The sequence below is a fragment of the Pelodiscus sinensis genome, chromosome 6, assembly GCF_052426305.1.
Source record: "Pelodiscus sinensis isolate ZL-2025 chromosome 6, ASM5242630v1, whole genome shotgun sequence".
NCBI lineage: Eukaryota > Metazoa > Chordata > Testudines > Trionychidae > Pelodiscus > Pelodiscus sinensis.
In genome coordinates this window covers 30,753,581-30,775,722 of record NC_143057.1, presented here as the reverse complement: position 1 = coordinate 30,775,722, position 22,142 = coordinate 30,753,581, and the positions used below count along the sequence as shown (strand labels likewise).

Genomic DNA, 22,142 nt, shown 5'->3' with positions numbered 1-22,142 from the left:
CAGAAAAAAATGGCAAGGAACAGTAACCCTGTGAACAACACATGCTGGAAGCAGGAAAGCTCCATGCATGAGGCAGAAGAGACAGAAATAAATCTGAACTTCGGTTACATTGTTGAACTTAATGACTCAAAATTTAAGTCCTATGCAGAGCTCTTTGTGGACATTAAGCCATCCAGAAGCGAACAATGGTAATATTCAAAAGAAGAATTGTATAAAACTCATAAATGGCACAGGAATGAGAAAGCTGAGGGAAGACTCTGCTGGGGGAGCTCTGACCATTGGTGTCCGTGCCATTGTAGTGCCCGAGGTATCTGGCTTATCAGCGTTGCTGACTCTGACAAAGCTTGGCACCGTGGAGAGATCTGGCAGATCTCTTCTTATAACAGTCTTTGCTCACTGTCAAGGAGGAACAATTCTTCAAAGTGGAACAAGCTTTGTCTTTAGGACCTGCCTTGTCAGAAGCAGCGGGACCCTCAGTAAAAGGCTTGAGGGATCTTTCGAGCAGGATTATTTTAAGATGGGCTTCCCTATCTCACCTAGCTCAAGATGTCAGGTTGGAACAATGAGGGCATTTGAGAAAGACATGGTCCTCTCCGAGACATCTGACACATGATGAATATCCATCAGAGATACGCATTGGGACCTTACAGGTGTCAATGTTTTGAACCCTGGTGACTCAGGCATGATAATTGGTTGAAAGGAGAAGAAACATTTTTTGAGGAGGGGCGGGGGGTCAACAGGCAGGAAAGCCATAAACAAAACTGAAGGGGTTTTTTTTGAGGGAGGGAGGGTTGGTTTAAGGACTAGGATGTGAAAAATCAAAGTTTTAAAAGGCTTTTAAATGTTTTGCTGCTGCTGTATAGATGAAGAGAGGGTGACTCTGGGGAGCTCTGTCTGCTGCCAGAGATGGTAGAGAAGGAACTGAGGAGACTGCATCACACATGCAGTCAATAGGTGCCAATAGCACCAGTAGGTGCTAACTGCATACTGCTATGAAAAGTCTCCAATCACCAGTGCAAGGATGCACTGAGACAGCACTTTAATAATTTCTTCAAGTAGCTAAGGCAAAAGGCCTCAATGACAGGAGTTTAAAAAAATGTATAACAAAGCTATAAAGGCAATCTGGATGGATGTGTGGTTTTTAATTATTGTTGTTATATCTGGTGACCTAACTTTCATCCTAAACATGTGGGGTACAAATTTTACCTAGTGTTTGGATGATTTATTATTAACCCATTTGTTCACACTTTTAATTGTTATGTATAATAATAAGGAAAGCTAGTCCACTTTGTGTGCTTACCAGAACTTTAGAACTTACACTGTGTCTTTTATGTATCATATGAATTTTTACAGTCATATGGCCATGTTTTTAATATCATGATTAAGTTGCAAAATCTTATCACTGGTGAAAATGCCCAAATCAGAAAAGTGCAGATTGGCTCTCAGAGCCCAGGCTGAACTTGCAGTTATGGGGGGAAATTTGTGAAAATGGTAGAAACATAATATGATGTTATTCAGAGACAAACACAGAACTCCCACAATGCCATTTTTACAGGTTACTTTTCAGAGAACTGCTCTTCTTTTTTTTTTTTTTTTGATTGAACTGAGGTGGTATCTGATTTCAACACCTTTACACCTTTAATTTTTCTGGGACTATACAGTCATAACAACTTTAGGACAATGAACAACTTTGACTTCTATGAACACAATATAAAATAATAACAAAGAATTTTTAGAGATCTGATCTGTGATTTTGGACTTCTTTTATTACTTATTTTCTGTATTAATATTTGAGATAAGGTAGATTATCTAGAATGCAAAGAAATAAGTATATAATGTAGATTTTCACATTTTAAACACCAATTTTTTAAACCACTGCTTGCTCTTTCTTGTTTTCCAATGCAGAAGACACTGAATTGGATTGCTATGAATTCTAGTGGGAATATGTGAGAAATATTTTAGAAAAGATCTTGGGCGTGAATTTCTTGATCGAAGACACTTTTTATAGTTTAATGTTTTATATTTTACTGTCCTACTAAAAAGAACTGTTACAATAGCTATGCTGATTCAGTAAAACTTGCACATTCATGAGGGTGCTTGACTCTAATGCAGTTACTTTTATAGACTGGATCCAATCAATTTCATGATTTCAGGGAATATTCTAGGCATCAGTAAGAACCTCCCTACTGATTTTAGTGAAAACTAAAAAAGAAACAATGTAAATCTGATATCCACACAGAGCCTTCTTTGTACTGCAGGAAGAGGAGCATTTTGACATCTGAGGTAACTCGGCCAAGTTATTACTCCTTTCTTCTCCAGCTTATTTGCACACATCAGCAGGAAGGAGGGAAAAATTTAACAGAGTCCCTATTTGTCTGCTAACGATAGCACCGCCGACGCCATGGCGGCATCGGAGAGCCTACCCTGGTGTATAGTGTAGTGTTTAATGCAAGTGTCATGGGAGGACCAGGTTGCGGCTCTGCATATGTCCTTCAAGGGGATATCCTTAAGAAAGGCTGTTGAGGTTACCACCGCCCTCGTAGAATGGGCTCAAGGCTGTGTTGGGAGTGGAATACATCTCGATGCGTAGGCCTCCATTATACAAGTGACAATGAGTTTGGAAATTCGCTGAGACGATAACGGCAACCCCTTTGAGCTGTCGGCCATGGACACGATCAGCCTGTCTGTTTTCCTGAAAGGTTTAGTCCAATCTACGTAGAATGCTAGGGCTCTCCTAACATTGAGAGTATGCAAGGCTACCTCTCGTGGGGAGGTATGTGGTTTTGGATGAAAGGAAAGAAGGACGATTGGTTCGTTCACATGGAAGCTCGATGATACTTTAGGGATAAACGCTGGGTGAAGTCGTAATACGACACTGTCCTTACTAAACATCATATAGGAAGGTGTCGCCATGAGAGCCGAGAGTTCGCCCACTCTGCATGCCAAAGTAATTGCAAGAAGGAAGACCATCTTCATGGTTAATATTCAGAGCGGCACCGTAGCCAATGGCTCAAATGGTGGAGTAATTAAAACTTAGAGTACAATGTCTAGGCTCCAGGGGGGGGAGTGGGTTTTCAGGAAGGGCTCAGATTCATAAGGCCTTTGATGAATCTCTTTGTGGTTGGAAGTGCGAATAGGGAGATGCCCTCAATAGGTTGTCTGAAGGCGGAGATAGCTACTAGGTGGACCTTAAGGGATGCCAGTGCTAACCCTGTTTGTTTTAGGTGGAGTAAGTAATCAAGGGCAACATGGAGAGGGGTCGATTCCGGGTGTTTATCATGTGCTGTGCACCAGGAGATGAACAGATGACACTTCGACAGTTAAGTGTTTCTGGTCATTTGTTGTCTATTATGAATGAGAATCAATTTGACTTGCGAGGAACAAAGGGCTTCCGAGGGATTCAGCCAAGTAGGAACCATGCGGTCAGGTTCAATGTGTGAATCTGGGGGTGTTGTAGTGACCCTTTGTTCTGGGTGAGAAGGTTTGGAAAGGTTGGAAGCGGGAATGGAGGCATTAGTGACATACATCAAAAGAAAAGAAACCAATGTTGACGTGCCCATGCTGGGGCTATGAAGATGATCTTGGCCCTGTCTGATTTCACCTTGTGTAGAACTCTGGGGATTAGGAGGGTTGGTTGGAAGGTGTATAGGAGAGGCCCTTTTCAACTGATGAGGAATGCATTGCCTAGGGAGCCTGGACTGAGTCCTGCTCTGGAGCAATACTTTCCACATTTCTTGTTGCGGCGAGTGGCAAAAAGATCTATCATGGGAATGCCTCATCGACAGAACAGAAGATGGTGGACTCCATCATGCAGTTCCCACTTGTGATCCTGGATGAAATGTCTGCTGAGAAAATTCGCCGTGGCATTTGTAGTTCCAGGTAAGTAGGATGCCACAGATTGCGTGGCGAATGCACCAATTCCAAAACTGGATTGCCTCCAAGCAAAGGGAGCGGGATTGAGCTCCCCACTGGTGGTTCACGTAGTACATGGCAGAAACGTTGTCTGTGAGAATCCTCACTGTAGTGCCGTGGATATGCTTGTGAAAATGTTTGCAAGCATTGTATATTGCTTGATGCTCGAGGAGATTTATATGGAAGCGTGATTCTGCTGGCGTCCATCGGCCTTGTACGGACATAGACCCCATGTGTGCACCCCATCCGAGGAGAGAGGTGTTGGTAGTGATGAGATGCGAAGGTTGCTGTTGATGAAAGGGAACGCCGGTGAGGAGATTTTTTGGGGTCATCTACCATGTGAGTGATCTGAGGACCGGTTGTGGAGGAGTTACTGACCTGTGTAAATTGTGCTTGGTATGGTTGTATACTTGTGCCAACCAGTGTTGAAGGCTGTGGAAATGTAGCCTGGCATGGCGTACCATGTATGTGGTGGCAGTCATATGGCCATAAGGCGTAGGCATTTCATGATAATGTGAACGGTTGGGCTTTCCCAGACAATTCCTATAAGCTCCTGAATGGTATAGAAGCTTTGGAGGGGTAAGAATGCTCTCGCTGAAATCACGTTCAGACGGGCATCGATGAATTCCAAGTCCTGAGTTGGAAGAAAAGTGGACTTTTGGTCATTGATGAGAAGCTCCAGGGTGTGGAAGGTGCATCTGACTACATCGACCGTTCTGATCACCTCGGTACTAGTCCGGCCTTTGATCAGGCAATCATCAAAGTATGGGAATATGATTACTCCTTGGTAGAGTAAATGCACTGCAACCACCGCCAGGATTTTTGAGAATACCCTGAGGGCGGATGAAAGTCCAAATGGCAGGGTTTTGTACGGATAGTGATGTTCGCCGAGTGTGAATCTCAAAAATCTTCTGTGGGCTGGGTAGATTGCCACATGGAAATACGCGTCCTGGAGGTTGAGGGCAGCAAGCCAATCGTTGTGTTCTAAAGCCAGGATTATAGCAGCAAGTGTTAACATTTTGAATTGTTGTTTTCGTATAAATTTGTTCAGCCATTGCAGATCTAATATTGGTCACCATCCTCCTGACTTTTTCTGCATGAGGAAATAGTGGGAGTAGAAACCTCTGCCCTTGAAATCGTCAGAGACTGATCTGATTACTCCCAGTAATCGCAGATGCACTACTTTGGCCTCTAACAGGGCCTCGTGAGATGGGTCCCTAAAGAGGGACCTGGGGGGGGGGGTAGTGGGAGGGACGGTCAGGAATGGGATGGAATAGCCTGAGTGAACAATTTCTAACACCCATCTGTCCATCGTGATTGAGACCCAATGGTGGTAAAATCGGCTGAGACGGTGATGGAAGGTGAGGATGTGGAGATTGCTGCTTTTGGAAACGGTTGTTTGCGTACCCGCGACCAGAACATCAAACCTGCTGTTTGTTGTTCAAAGGGTTTTGCGCTCAGTTGCTGAAGTTTCGGCGCCTTTGTGGTCTCTGGCATGGGTGCTGCTGTTCAAAGTTTCACTGTCGGTGCTGTTGACACTGCTGCCACTGTTGCCGTACATAAGGATAGTCATATTGGTGTTGGAAGGATACGTACCGGTGCTTTCTGTACGGGGGCGCATACATGCCCAACGTGCCAAGGGTCGTGCATAAATCTTTTGATGAATGCAGCACAGTGTCCGTCTTTTCGGAAAATAGTCTGTCTCTATCAAAGGGTAGGTCCTCAAATTTACTTTAGAAGTCTTTTGGGACCGCAGCTGCCTGCAGGTAGGATGCTCGGCACATAACTACTGCAGTGGCCGTGGAGCGGGCTGCTGTGTCTGCCACATCGATAGCCATTTGCAGGGCTGTTCTTGCAGAGGTATAGCCCTCCTGCACCACGGACTTTAGTATCGGCCTTTTTGATTCCGGCAAATGGTCCATCAGTGGTGTGAGTTGCAAGAAAGTGTTCAATACATGGTTGGAAAGATGTGCCGAGTAGTTAGTCATTCTCAGCATAAGTGTGGCAGATGTATATAATTTTCTCCCCAGTATGTCTAGTCTCTTAGACTCTCGATCAGTAGAGATATGTCTGTATTGGGGTGTCTTTCATCTCTGGTGGGCCGCATCGACTACTAAGGAGTTGGGCTGGGGGTGAGTGAAAAGAAATTCCATGCCCTTCGGGGGTACAAAGTATTTCTTTTTGGCCTTCTTACTAGTTGGAGGTGCAGAAGCTGGAGTTTGCCAGATCTCTTTGGCAACCTCCAGAATAGCGTTGAGGGGGGTGGTTTGGCTCCCGGGGAGGGCAGAGCCCCAGCAGAAGAGGCAGGGCTGGAGGTGGGGCTAGAGGCTTGCACCCCCCAGCCCTTCCTTCACCCACTGCCCAGGTCCACATCATTTCCTTCAGTATCTATCAGCAGGGGGAAAATCAGGCTCCTTGAATAGTAGGAGATCCCTCAGAAACTGGAATCTGCTTAGAATTAGGAAGGCAAGACATAGGAGAGCTTAGTCTACCCTGGTACCAAAGATGGCATAAGGACATGAACAGAACACCTCATGTGTTTGTGCCCTAGTGAAGAGACAGGAAGCAGAGGAGCTGATGCCAATACCCAACTCTTTGTGATGATGGAGCCTTTATGCTATATTCCACAATTAGAATCAGATGAATCTACATTCCAAAGGATTTTTCAGAAAAGGGAGCACTTAAAGTCTTTTTAGTCAGTGCAGGAAGCTCAGCACAGGAGCCTCAACTATACCCACAGAAGGATGCAATGTCTCCTTCCTAACAGATATTTAACACAATTTATCCCCTCTTCTTCAAAGCTTCTCCATCAGGAGGCTTATGGCTCATCTTTTTGAGACCTCTGAGCTATTCTCTGGAAATACCCCATGATTCCTACCCACTAGAGCTGGAGTGATGAAGATATGCTCTAGACAAGTCAAAGCTGTTGATCAGACAAGAGACTCAGATCAGAGCAAGAAGGTGTACAGAACATAGGTAGCATGGACCATTCAGATATTGCTACCAACAATCTCTTATTTGAGGTGCATACGTACACCTAAAGTGAAGCACTCACAGGGATAATTGTGAAAAGAACTAAAGTTGATAGTGGCCTGCAAAATATACAAACTCGCGTATTGCTACATGGCTGCAAAAATATGACTTTCAGATGCCTGCATACACTAAGGCAGTGATAGGAACCTAGGCCAGCGAATGTACCCCATGAACGGCCCTCCATCTCAATAGGTCGCAAGACTATCGTAACCAAGATAGTCTCCTAGGACAGGGTAGTTTTGCTAACTGCTCTTGTGTACTTAGAATTTGTGGGGTATGTCAATTGAACCACAGCAGTGCCTTGATTGGATGCAAAGGGAGCGCACAGCTCTCACGGTCTATGTTGTGTGCAGTCAGCACACATCTCACTTCACATGCCCGTTTTAAATGCATGTCACTTTAGTAATACTGGTATGAAAAAAATAACAGATGGAAACCAGTGGCATCTGGCAACCATGTGCATGAGTAATGGCAAACAAAATGTTTTCTGGGCTGCACACAGAATCCTGGTGGTCCATATACGGTCCTTGGGCCACAGGATGCCCATCACTGCACTAAGGCATCACATCAGAGCTGATAGGTAAGAGGACACTGCAACCTGACTTAGTTTATTTTATTCTGTTCTTAGCACCCTATTGATAGAAAAAAATGGAATCAGTATAAAAAAGCAAACAAGTGATCTACACAACTGATGATAGAGGTAAAGGAATTAATTTATGAGGAAAAATTAGAAGAACTAAATACATATTATACATTAGCTAAACAAAAGCTAAAAGAAAGAAGGAGACAAAAAAAGCAAACAGTCCAAAGATAATGAAAGATCTTAACACGAAGGCCCATACTCAGCAAAAGCACTTTGTTACAATCTTAACTTTAATGCATAGGACCTTCCTATGTAGCAAAGCAGGTAAGTACACAATGACATCCTATTAGGCAAGGGATTTATGTGCTTTGCTGAATAGAGATGATTTTAAAGCATGTGCCCAACGTTAGCGGCGTGCTTAAGATTAATTAATATCTTACATGGAAATATGGAAACAGAATTATTCCATAGTATACATAGAAATATACACAAAAGTAATGGGATAAAATTAAAAGTTAATTCTGACTACCAAGAGAAACTGATCAACAATGAAAAGCACAAAGCATGTCACCAATGTCACCTGGGATTTTAACATTAAATTGGACAAAATATTAGCAACTGTTTACTATTAGGAATAAGACTACTTTGGCAAGAAAACAGACTACATGATCTAAAAGGTCTTTTCCATTTCTAATGTCTATGACTCTATAATTATTTAAAGCCAGTTTTCAGAGCAAGATAACATCAATGTCACACTTCCCAAAACACTCATGACTAAATTCTGATTTATTTACATGTATGAAAAAAGCGTGGACACTATTTTAAATATAGGACATAACTTTTGCATCGAATTACCTATTCCCCCAAATCAGTTCAATTTACACTGTCGATCTTACACAGGCTCTGCTGCTGAAATGAATTCTAAGGTGGGACTTTCAAGCCAAGGATGTCATCAGTGTTTAGAATAAAACTTCTTAACAAGAAAAACATTCTGCTGAATTGCTTATGGTCTTTTCCCAGTACTCATTATAGGAGTTGTGAAAGAATCTTTAGGAAGGATAGAATAGAAGTGCAAAGTAATTCTCATTTTGCATTTATTTTACATGATTCAAGGAGGCAAAACAAACAGGGAAAAGAATCTGGCTATTAATATTAGGAATATTTTTCTTATTAACCTTTCAAATAAATGTGAATATTTAATAATTCAGAATAATCCTAAATTATGTTACCTGCATTATTATATTATCTATTATTACTGCCACATATATATTTCGGGTGATTTAATGCCTCTGATAAATGTCCTGATGATCTTATTCAATGAGTAAATCCTAGCAAAGTGTCTTTTTATGTAGCTCTTTTGGCTTTAGCAATATAAAATGGATTAAAGCAGGCAGAAGAGTCCTTTTAGCAGATCTATACAAATTCAGTCCACTACATCTAAAGAAATGCACAGCTATGACTTTACTTTCCATGTTTTTTCCAAGACTACCAGTCACCTACCTGTTGCTGCACTGGCACTTGCTGTACTACCTGTGTGGGCACCGCTGCCTGACCAGCCACAGATGTCTGTAAAGTCACTGTTGAACCTGTGTCCGACACAGTCTCGGACGTCTGCATCGTGGTCTCTGAATAAAATTAAAATGTAAAATCGAGTTTACCGCATGTACTTTTTTTGCTTGATGTCACTTATCCCTACATAAATCTTAAAAGACTAACATTTGCCCAAATTCCAATCTGGGATTAGCTAAAAGATTTTTCCTACTGCCATCACATGGCTATGTGCACATTTATTTTTTTCCTCTATTTTAAGTGCTGCTGTATCCTAAAATATAAGAAAATCTGTATGTAATACTATACAGGTTATTGCTCTCTACTTATGGCTTGCTGCACCGAACAAAAACTGAAAACAGAGTATTTCAAGCTTTAAATGCCAATACAGCGTAATTTTTCCTAGTTTACCTACCATTTTGCTTTGTAATAGTGCATGGTATTCCAGTAGCAAAGTGCTTTTAAACCCCTTTTACTGGTATGAAATAAAGAACTTGTACAAAAATTAATCTGATTCTTCTCCACTTGTCAGAGGATAAATTAGCTGCAACTCCATGAAAATCACTGGAAAGGACTCCATGGTAAAACTCATTTGTGAGGAGAATCAACCCCTATATCTTTACATCACAGTTAAATCTGGATACTTGAAGCTATCTATACAGTGAATATAAGTAAGCTAAGCAACTGCACTTGTAAATATTTCATCTTTATTTAGCCAGCATTAAATGTGCCTTCTTCTAACATCTCCAGTAACCACTACATTGAACAGGTTACTTCAAAAACATTTCATGCCAACTGTCCTTAATTCTAGAGAACTAAGTCATTTCTATAAAAAGGTATTTCTAAATTACAGTCTCTCTCATATAGTCAGTTTTCAGAATGTACTGACACATTAGATTTAAAGCAACCTTCCTTTCTCCTTCATAAAGTATATTGAAAAAGATAATTGTGTACAATATGTAATACCAGAAACCATTTTTTCTTTGCACTATAGTTCTGAAGATTTACCATGTGAAAATAATTCCCCTCCCTGCCAAGAATGCAAGCTCAAACACTGACATACTCATCTATTTAGGGTTGTCTTCTACTCTTACTTAAGCCCCAAGCATCTCTCTTATTTTATAGTCTTAATTGAAAAGAAAGAAAGAAAAAAATAGATACCAAAGGAATCTTTAATGTAGTGGAGAAATGGGAGTCATAATAGCCAATGACTAGAAGCTGAAGGTAGAAACATTCAAACAGAAACAAGACACATTTATTTATTTCAATAGTGACTGTAATTAACCACTGGAACAAACTGCAAAGGCAAATGGTAGATTCTCCATGTCTTGACATCTTCAAATCCAAACTAGATGTCTCTCTGAAAGACATGCTTGAGTCGAAACACAAGTTACTGAGCTCAATACAGGATAACTGAGTGAAATATAATGGCCTGTGATATACAAAAGGTCAGACTAGAACAGGGGTGGGAAAAAGGGCCTCCGCAGGCTGGATCCGGCCTGCCAAGCAGGTTGATCTGGCCCATGGAAGTCCTGCAGCTCAGCTCCCCCACCCTCAGGCCAATCAGAGCCTGGGGACAGGGGAGAATGCGCAAAGTCTCCTCCCACCACCAGGGGCACGGGTGCCTAGAGGGAACTGCCAGCTGTTCAGAACAGCTGGTGGTTCTCTTGGTGGTTCAATCAGGGTCTGCAGGTGGGGAAGGATGCAAGCATCCTGTCCCCTCCCCTTCTTCCTGAGGCCCCACCCCTTCCAGGGAAACTCAGGGCCACTTCAAAAATTTCTGAATGTCCCCCAATCAAAAATTATTGTCTGCCCCTGGACTAGAATATCTAACAGTCCTCTCTGGCCATAAACTCTATAGGTAAAGTACTCTGACTGTGAAAAGGAATACTATTATCATTTATTAATAAAATATTCCTTCACAAATTCAGACTATAAGATCTGTGTATATACCATCAAACACCAGAGCTACCTGAAGTTGTATTATTTTGCATGACATAGACAGTGACTTGCCATGACCAAATGTTCTAGAGAAAGTTGCAATGGACCTCCAACCTCAGTTTTCCTTTGCCTGCACAATAGCATATGAACATGAAGTCTCCCCTTCAACAAACAAGGGAAGGCAAAACCAGTACAACTGGAATGGTTTAGAATTTTTTAAATTACATTCCTCCAAAATGGAGATTACTCATGTAAGTATTTCTCTGTCTCAATAAAGATTGAAGAATTCAGATGTTATTTGGGTATTACTACCACTAATTGACTACACCAGGGCTACTCAACTTTAGAAGCGCCAGGGGCCACCAATGATATTCACAGCACATGCTGAGGGCTGCAACTTAAGTGTGATTGATTGCATGTACACGCAAATATATATGCAAATAGCTTCTTTCACACTGACAGGCATGAATACAAAGACTATACAACACACAGGCCTCATTTAAGTCAGTTCTGTGATATTAATAAAATGCAGTATTTTCTCGATATCCACAACACTTTTAACGAGCAATGACAGTCCAGAAATTCAACTACTAAAACGCATATCAACAGAAGACCATTTTCAAGAAAGAGGTGGAGAAATTGGAGAGGGTCCAGAGAAGAGCAATGAGAATGATTAAAGATCTAAAGAACATGACCTGTGAGGGAAGACTGAAGGAATTGGGTTTGTTTAGTTTAGAAAAGAGAAGATTGAGGGGGGACATGATAGCAGTTTTCAGATCTCTAAAAGAGTGTCATAAGGAGGGGGGAGAAAACTTGTTCATCTTGGCCTCTGGGGATAGAACAAGAAGCAATGGGCTTAAACTGCAGCAAGAGAGGTTTAGGTTGGACATTAAGTAAACTGTCAGGGTAGTCAAACACTGGAATAAATTGCCCAGGGAGGTTGTGGAATCTCCATCTCTGGAGATATTTAAGAGTAGGTTAGATAAATGTCTATCAGGGATGGTCTAGACAGTATTTGGTCCTGCCATGAGAGCAGGGGACTGGACTCAATGATCTCTCGAGGTCCCTTCCAGTCCTAGTATTCTATGACTCTATGATATTGACTCACCATTATTAAAGCGGCGAGGAGTCCTGTGGCACCTTATAGACTAACTGAAGTGTAGGAGCATAAGGCTTTCGTGGGCAAAGACCCACTTCGTCAGATGCATGTAGTGGACAACTTGTAGTGCTAGTCAAGCGGAGACCAACTGTGTCCTGATAGACAAATGTGGACCATGGCATGGGGATGTGATGGGGATCCCCATGCCATGGTCCACATTTGTCTATCAGGACACAGCTGGTCTCCGCTTGACTAGCACTACAAGTTGTCCACTACATGCATCTGACGAAGTGGGTCTTTGCCCACGAAAGCTTAGGCTCCTACACTTCAGTTAGTCTATAAGGTGCCACAGGACTCCTCGCAGCTTTTGCAGATTCAGACTAACACGCCTACCCTTCTGATACTTGATGCCAATATTAAGCGTGTTCCCAGTGGAGGCCATGTTCAAAGGATACCACCTGTGAGCCACGTGTTGAGCCCTGCATAAACCCAAACAACACCGCAAACAAACAGGTCATGGACTGCATGTGGCCCATGGGCCGCACGTTGAGTAGCCCTGGCCTACTGTGTGCTGAAGAGACAATTCTATGAAGGAGAAAGGAAGGTTACTTTAAATCTAATGAGTCAGTTGTGTAATCCAACACTACTCAGTATAGCTAAAGGGCCAAGAATAGACAGACTCGCCTCTGGAAGCAAACATCTAGCACTTCTCTAAAGAAGTAACGTGGGCTCAGGTTATTTCCACCCCAATTCACCATGAGAGATGTTAGGATTGGAGGGAACAGTTTAAGAGTGATACACTAGTGTCAGATGACGGCAGACCAAGGAACAGAGCTGACCTTCAATACTCAGCTCCTGGAGAGAAGGCAAACTGAAACCAGGAACTTCCCAGATGCCTGCAGCCCAAAAGTCCTTTCCTGAAGGGAGGGCCAGATGCTAACTCTCCTGGAGAAAGAACCATTCGCTTCTATGACATGTCAATTCAGTTTAAGGCCACAGACAGATGAGTGATGTCTGAAAGAAGAGATTTAACCCAATTAAGGATGATTCATTTGTGTTAATTCCTCCATTTTCTCTTCATTAATTGCCCTAGAAGAGGAGAGACTTTAAAATGACCTAGACAGAAGGCCATGTCCACCATCAACAGGAGGTACTGGATAGGGAGAGCACTACTAAGCAATACCTGGTCATAAGGAAGCACTAGTGGTGAATCAACCCCTTCATAGATACTGATGCCATATAAACCACCTTCTAGCTCATTACACTAGGTGAAAAAGAAACAGCATACCAGGAAACCTTTATTCCAACATGAAACTAATACATTTCATACAGATCTCAATCCCTTCTTGCTTTTCTACAAAATTTCTATCGCTTATACATTTTCTGGGATGAATGGTCATCTTCAAGTGACAGCAATCTTCTCATGTGACATTCAACTTTTTAAAAAGTGGGATTTTTACAGGTTTACAATTTTGTATGACATACCTCTCAACTACAAAATCTGGTAAATATTAATACCAAACAAAGAAATGTAGGAAATATTATTGCAAAAATTATAAAAAGCATCATAATGGGAAGACTAGTTTTGCAACCCAGTGTTGCTGTGAGAGGAACAGAGGACAAAGAGACGTAGAACATTCAGATCTAATTAATGTGTGCACACCACTTAATAAAAACTTTGTTTCTTTGTTTTGTATCCAGGAATCACCTCTTTTCTGGTTGGAACATAGGACTTAAATTATGCTTTATATAATTTTCTTCTCCCAAACCAGTTTGAGGTGTTTACTTTTCTACCTCACCTCATAAGGGCTTCATAATGGATTATTTTTCACATCTGAATCAAACACATTATTTTATTAAATAATAAGTCAACCTGCTTAGAACTATATATCTTAAATTTAGAATGGAATTTAGGTAAGCAGATATAATGGGAATTTGGAGAAAGCACACAGACTACCACCACTATTGATACAAAAAGTTGTATATAATTGATAATATCCACACATGGAGAAGTCCTCTATTTTACAACTTGTCTGAAAACAAATATTCTAATACCAAAATGATCCTTAAAATGATGTTGGGTGTTTCTTCTTTAGTGACTCAGCAAAGAGTGCCACCTAGGTGATGTCTACACTACACTGCTCTTCCGGAAAAAGCTATGCAAATTGCAAACTGCAATTTGCATAGCTTTTTCCGCTTTTTTTTGGAAGAGGCTTTTCTGACATTTGGCTGGTCTACATTGGGCCAAATGTCAGAAAAAACCCTTTTTCGGAACATCCCTTCTTCCTCGTAAAATGAAGTTTACAGGGATGCTGAGAAAGCACATCTGCTCTTCTGACAAACATTTTGGAAAAGCAGACGCATTCCTTGTACATGGCAGAGTTTTTCCGGGACATATAGACATAGCCCAAGTAAATTATCTGTTCTGCTACGTACTGCACTTCCACTCTTCTGAACCAGCACAATGAGATCAGATAAAGTAACAATTCGAAGTAAGGCATTAAGACAATTTATTAAATTAAATAAACACAAATAAATCAACAGTGTTCACTAAGATCAACTAGTCAAGCTGATAAGGGACAATAGGACCTTCAAATTACCTTTAACTTATTTTTTCAAATTATCTAGCTTTTAGGTGTCAACTTCTGAAGTTTACAGTCAAATCAATACTCTTAGTTTAAAAAACATTTTCTTGTTTTCTGTTTCTACTTGAAAAACAAAAGGGAAAACTGCTGACTATATAGGGAACACAGGGAAACTGATTATACAAACTAGTTTCAAATGCAAATTGTACAACTGAATACAAATATTTTTTTTCTAACTTCAAAAAAGTAACTTTAGGTGCTGCTTATAATACTAGTAACTGCAATTAATTGACTCCCCCACCCCTTATTTATTCTTGGCTCTGGACTGCTAATACTCCAGTCATCTGAAGAAGTGGGTTTTGCCCACGCAAGCTCATGATACCATCTACATGCTTCGTTAGTCTTTAAGGTGCCACTAGACTATTTGTTGTTTAAGTTTTTACAATTAACTGGTAAATGGGTTATGCATCTCCCCCACTGTGCCTGATTCACAGATAATCTGTTACAGCCCCTAAGTACAGCACCTTGCCTAGCTCTTTGGGGATGTCTATGCTTCAGCAGCACTGCACCACTTCTATGTAGACACAAGCAGTTCTCCTGTCAGCATAGGTAACCCACCTACCTAAGAGAATTTTTCTATCTACACTGATGTTACATCAGTTTAATTACGTTGCTTAGGTGTGTGGATTTTTTCAGGAGAAAAATGCCTAATTGCAGATGCACTCATAGAAAAGGACTTTGGTCTGCAAATTTAAGAATCTAGTAAATCAAAAGATTAAAAATAAACTCTCCCTTCATTTAAGGATGTAACTTGCTCTCTCTCAGTGTCTCCCTTCTCCCCCCATGGAACTACAATACGTCCTAACTTATATATTGCCAGAGGCACTTCAATTGATTAGTTCTATAGGGTGATTTAACAGTAAAATAATTGGAACAATAAACCATGTTTGAGGAATACAGGTTGGACCTCTCGAGTCCATCACACTCTGGTCTGGCAACATCCACAGTCCGGTATGATTTTAGTTAGTTGGATGTCCACTTATCATGGGTGTGGCAAAATTTCCTGCTGTCTGATTAAGTTTGTTTATAGCCATCAGTCCTGGCTGTGTGTTCTGTGTTGTTATTTAGTTCTAATTTACTACTACATATCTTCTAATAGCCCAGTAAGCAGTGACAATGTTAATGCTGCTAGACAATATTGACCTCCCAAGATTCAGCAAATTCTCTGGTTTGGCACCAGACAGGTCCTGAGGGTGCCAGACTAGAGAAGTTCAATCTGTATTAATGTAAGCTGCCAATTTTCTTTCCTTGGGCAGATAATTTAAATGTAACACCTTAATTCAGATCTATTCAGAAGTATTTTGATTTGTCTCCTCTATTTCTACAATGTCTAAATTCACACCATGACAACAATTCTTTAATATGATTTGTTCACACATCACAGGTTTTTCTTTAAACATGATAAATACTGTACTTTCCATCCAGCATTCATGGTGTCCATGTTCACTAGCAGTTGTTGCTAGTGCCATGTCCAGGAGTAATCTAGTTAGTTTAAAGAGGAGTCCCATGGCACCTTAAACTCTAACACATTGATTTAGACATAAGCTTTCATGGGCTGTATCAGAGGAAATTTGGCTCGGCTCCCACCCACAAAAGCTTATGCCCAAATAAACTGGTTAGCTTTTTAAGGTGCCACAGGACAATTCCTTGTTTTTGCTGAAACAGACTAATTAATATAGTTCTTTTCCAGTTTCTTCGAATTCTATTTGTTTATCAGTTACACTAATCCATTCTGATAAACTAAATAAACCCTTGGAGTTTTCAGTGATACTGCACATTTGTAAATGGACTGTATATCTTGTTGCAGGCAAGACTTTGTCCAACTTCGGTCTAGTCATCTTTGCCTAATGGGACTGTCAGGTGTATCACAAGCAACAGATGCTTGTCTGACAAAGGACCTTTTTATTCTGGCTAATTAAGCAGTAGGACACACCCGCCTGTTAACAGTTCTGCTTTGTACTGGCAGTACTGGCTGAATCATGTGAATTTACAGCTAAATAGGCCACATTTTGAAAGAAGGCTAATTAACCCCTAGGAGAAGGAAAAGAATATTGCGGAACCCAGCTGCTGCATGTGACAACATTAGCATATCTTCAGCCTAATAGGCAAAAGTAAGGCAAAACAACTATGTTAAAGATACATGTTTTACGTCAAATTTTGTGTATTCTAATGTTGCTTGTTAATCTTCCTAAAGATAATTTAATACACTCACTGTCTCAGTAGGGATCCTTCTGTTTTCAACACTTTACATACCAGACTGAATGCTTTAAGAGCTTGACCTTATCATCTATCTATCAAATGGTATTGTAGAAATGTGTCAGCTTAATAGTAACTATTCATTTTTATTGGGCTCCTTCATCCCGAAATAATTTAATTTTCTAAATACTAGAGTGTACAAAGTTTTGTTCCATTACATATGTGTTATTGTCTACATAAAATAACATACCAAGTTCTAATGCAATGCTGAAACTAAAAGCCTGTAATTTACTTTCAAGTGCAGCAGCAAATTTCTTTTTTCTCCCATAGAAGAGTAAATAAAACTTATCTGAGATCAAAGTAAACTAAATCTTCTAATCACATGAAAAAATGATAAACTTTTAATGGTCAGAATGAAAACCTAATCTTAGACCTTGCCTACTCTTAGTAGTGAATAATCAATACACTCATTAAGAATTTCAGTCCACACAATGACTTATACGACAAAGTAAAAGTCGTAGAAATCTAAGAATCAACAAAGGAATTAATAGCAATTCTTTAGCAATACTACAAATGTGAACCAATCTTAATAAATACTATTGATTCTTTTTATCTTTTGTAATAATCTAAATAAACCAAATAATTTCACGTAAGAGCTCTTACGATCTGCATTTCCATTTGGTGGGCTGATTACACCTATTTCTATAATCTAGAAATTATTATGGGGAAGTTGTATAGCTTGTGTTATGCAGGAAGTCAGACTAGAATATCACAATGATCTCTTCAGCCTATGGAATCAGTTAATCTATTTTCTAAGGTAGAAGACAACTTCAATAAACTAATCTGTGTGAGAAAAGAAGAAAGTTTTACACTTTTTTAAAATTTTATTTTAAGGGAACTAGTTTGGAGCAATTTAGTCCTGGACTGTTTGTCCCCATCTTAGTGATAACAAATAGACAGGAGTAGGCAGCTGGATATTTCTGAGATATGGACACCAAAGCCCAGGAACCTCACACCACCTACTCCTCCCAATCTCTCCCAGAACTTTCAGAGCACTACGAATCATCTGATTTGCGCTCCATCCCCGCTCCTCCTCTTCCCCCATAGAGCTTGAACAGCCACAAACAGCTGATGTTGAGGGGCAGATAGGGAGGGCACAGGCCGCAGGTTGCCCAGCACTATATTAGAACATCAAAATTATATTTAACCTTGCCAGGTTGTCTATCGACATAACAAGTATGTCTTCATCGAAAAACTACAGATAGTTGCTCAGCCTCGGTAAGATGCTTGAAAGAGCTGAATGACTGAGAATATGTCGCATAGCAATCTAGGGCCAACACCTTTAATTGCCTCTTAAAAGCTGAGCCAACACCATGGAAAATGGGGTTCTCTACAATGAAATATGGGTCACATAAGAGCCTGGAGTTTTTCAGCCTAGGCACATGGCAAAAAGAGATCAACTTTATTACTGCATACTTTTTAATTAAGGGGGTCACCCACTGCCACATGCAAGAAGTGGCTAGAAAGAAAGAGAGCAGGAGGGACTCTGTCTACCCTGAAATACTGACAAGTCAACTTGCATTCCTCCCTCACATCCTTCAGTGTGATCTCTCCCCTTCTGTGAGTTTGTCCCAGGGTTGGAGTAAGTTTGCATAGATCTGTAGCTCCAGTGCTTTTAAGCTCTCATTAAGAAATTCCTGTGCTAAGTCTGTTTCTCTAAGCTTACCTACCACATTTGTCCCCTATTAAACTAGAATACCCAAGTGACAAGAGCCTACATGGAACTCTGAGGTAGGCTTTGTAAGCAAGTAGGGATGTCTGGAAGTTCTAAGGCACTGGTTCCAGGCTCTGGAGATGGCAGGACAACAGTATTTCATGTCCCAGGAAAGGTTCAGACAAGAGGTCTGAGAGCCTATAAGTGTGCCTTACAGATCCACCACTAAGAACAGTGACCAGGCTCTGTACAGACCCAGTTTGCTTAGAAGCATATGAAAAACGGGTTAGATCCACTCATACCACAAAGTGGCAGCTGGCATCCATACAGAGGGGGACTGGGCCAGACTGTGGCGTTACAATGGCTTCTTCAGAAAAGTGGGGTACTCTTATACCCATGATGTCCAACCACTTCTGAAGCAATAGCCACTATAGTGGCTACTACTATAAGAGAACTAGGCATACTCAACCAAATAGTCACATATGGCTAGCGGAAAGCATGTTGGACACCACGATCTTATACACTACAATAGTTTAAATAAAACTTAGCTGTCATTCTCAATCACGATGAAGATAGCAGATAGTCCACAAGCATTTCACCACCAGATAGACTGCTCTAATTTCTAACCAATTCAGGCTCCTTTAGCTTTGTGATATATTCTTTTGATATGCAAGCTCCTAAACTGTTCAACAGATATCTGTGTTAATCTTTATTTTGTACTAGAAGATTTACCTGGAATTGCTTTGGTTCTTACCTCAATTTTTGTTTTTGGAAAATAAAATGAAAATTTACATGCTTAATTGAAATCATTGCTGTAGGGTGGAGCTGAACATGAGGGATTCAGTATGCAGGCTGCCCCAGAGAGAGAGGACAACCCCAGACCTCTCTCACTGCACAGCTTGAGTCAGGTCAGAAGGGTCTCTCTATAGATGCTGCAGCTCCAGCGGGCACAACCAGGGGACTGATGTACGGCCCCCTGGCTGGGGCAGGTCCACATTCACTGGCTCCTGAACTCCCCCAGCCAGAGTGAAGAATACAGCAAACTGTGCACTTTGCCCTCGCTACCTGATGAAGGAGAACAGCCAGCAATGCTCCTGTACAAATCGGGGGGGGGGGGGGGAGAGGGGGAAGGAAGCTTCAGGCCCTCACTGCACTCTCCTAAAGGGCGCTTGGGGGCACAGAGGCTTGGGGGAACACCCCCACAAGCCCCTTTCACCTGCCTGGTAACTCTGCCTCTTTTCTGTATGGCTTTCTGAGAAGCAATCCCATCCAGGCACATCCCATTTTCCTGGCACAATCAAACCCTTACCTTGCTTTAAGTTATGGTGGTCCTAGTTCTTACCTCTGCCCCAGGGCTCTCTGGTCTAGCAACATCAACTCAACACATTATGCTTCACAAGGTATTAATATGGATCACTTACAGCATATTGGCATTTGGAATAATGCAGAGTATTACATTCCATTTTACTCTCTATGTTACTAGAAGCAGGTTAAAGCAATTTGGAAAGTTTAGGTGCCACTTAAAATAAGTATTATATTATCCACTACCAAACAGTAAGAGTCAGCAGTTATAATTCTTTTCTGCAGCTATCACAAAACACAAATCCAATTAAAAGGAGAATGGTCATTCATGAGTGTGAAGAGCTGAAACTTGCTATTTTTATCATTTGTAACTGTAGCACTTAGGAGCCCTAGTCATGGACTAGGAGCCCACTATGCTAAGCTCTATAAAACATGGAACAAGAAGTTGGTTCCTGACCCTAGAGATTGCTGCAGTTAAACAAATCTCCCAAACCACTATTATCCACAATTCTTACTTGTAGTGATAAAAGGAAACACTGATAAGGTGTCAAAGTTACAAGATAACACAGAAGCTTTCTACTCATGGTAGCTCACCAAAATCTTGTAAACTTTTTCTTTTCATAATCTTTTATGCAATGTCTACACTGCGCACCTGACAGAGGCACAGTTGTGCCAATACAGCGTAGGCACTCTGTCATCAGCAGAGAGCTCTCCCACCAGAAAACTTAAAACGAACCCCAATGAGGGGCAATAGCTTTGTGAGTGAGAGAGTGTTTCCCACTGACAGAGCACTGCCCATATGGACATTTTTTGTCAAATTTCTACCAGTCAATGTTTTTCACACCCAACTGACAAAAGTTTTATGGATGAAAGTGCAGTGTAGACATAGACTTAGATGTAGACACCCTCCAAGATAAATACAACACAATGTGTTGTCAAATGTTGCTGCTCTGTGGGACTGAATTACATCATAATGCAGCAGTTGGTCACAAAAATCAGACCTTCCATCTTGGATTAATTTTTTCTGAAAAAATAAGTTACTGAACATTTTAATACTTCATTTCATGCTGCAAATATATTTTGCAGGAAAAGGACAGTTAGGAGGTTGGTAATAGGATATGGAAGCTTTTCAGTTCTAGTTTAGGTTGAACCTCCCTAATCTGGCATTCTCTGGTCAGGTAACATCCGTGGTCTGGCATGATTCTAATTATATATCATGGGTGTGGCCAAGTTTTCCACAGTTCCATAAAGTTTGTTTATAGCCACTAGTCCTGTATCTTAGTGTTCTGCCCTGCTATTTAGCTCTAATTTACCACTAAATGTCATCTAAGAGCCCAGTAAGCAGTTGAAGTGTTAGTAATGCTGCTAGGCAACATTGACCTCCCAGCAAATTCTCTGGTCAGATCCTCAGGGCACCAGACTAGAGAGGTTCAACTGTTCCTGTGGCCATGTATTCATCACATCCCAATGCATGCAAAGGTAGCGTTGAGATGAGAATGGCAAATCAGGAACAATTCACATGACTTTGACTAGAAAGATAAAAGGGAAATAACCCAAACCTAAGTCCCTTCTGACAGAGCTCAATAAACTAATCTGGTTCTCCACTTCAGAAACCCAGCATCCCTGCCATACAATTCTCCTGCACAGAAAAAGGGCAGGTCTACACTATTCAGGGGTATGAAAAAGCCACTTCCCTGAGTGATGCAAGTTACAGCGACCTAAGCACTGTCCTCTGCAGGAGACACTCTCCAACTGACAGAGCTTCTGCCTTTTGTGGAGTTCTCTCCTGTTGGCATAGTACGTCTTTACCAGATGTGTTACAGCAGCACAGTTGCTTTTATGCAGCTGCACAAATATAGTGCTACTAGTATACACTAGTCCTCATTCAAGGCTTCTCACAGCAATATATAGTTTGTCTGTAACTGTCAAATAGTCTGCAGCCCTCTGCATTATCCTATTTCCTCTCGACACATTTGATTACATTGAGTACCTGAAGAAGGCCAGAAGACTATTTACATCCTGAAAAATAAAGGGGGGTAGGTGGATGCACAGAGATGAGTATCACCAATAGTGAGGAACTTTCTTAGTCAAGAACTTATTTACTGCCTCTTATTTCTACTATATCATTTTCCTCTCCCTGGCTATATAGTATTGCACTGAAATCTGATA

At 41.0% G+C, this 22,142-nt stretch overlaps 1 protein-coding gene across 10 annotated transcripts in view; it reads right to left on the bottom strand.

The window, feature by feature from the left end:
* The window catches only part of RFX3 (regulatory factor X3), a 252,891-nt gene that overhangs the window by 121,016 nt on the left and 109,733 nt on the right, over window positions 1-22,142 (bottom strand). For 9 of the 10 annotated variants that reach the window (XM_089779225.1, XM_089779226.1, XM_089779227.1 and 6 more), the window contains one exon: window positions 9,029-9,153. In XM_089779225.1, coding sequence (XP_089635351.1) covers window positions 9,029-9,145 — 117 coding nt within the window. In that variant the 5' untranslated portion in view covers window positions 9,146-9,153. Of the gene's footprint in view, window positions 1-9,028; window positions 9,154-12,955; window positions 13,457-22,142 lie in introns of those variants that run through there. The other variant, XM_075931652.2, reaches the window with a different exon arrangement.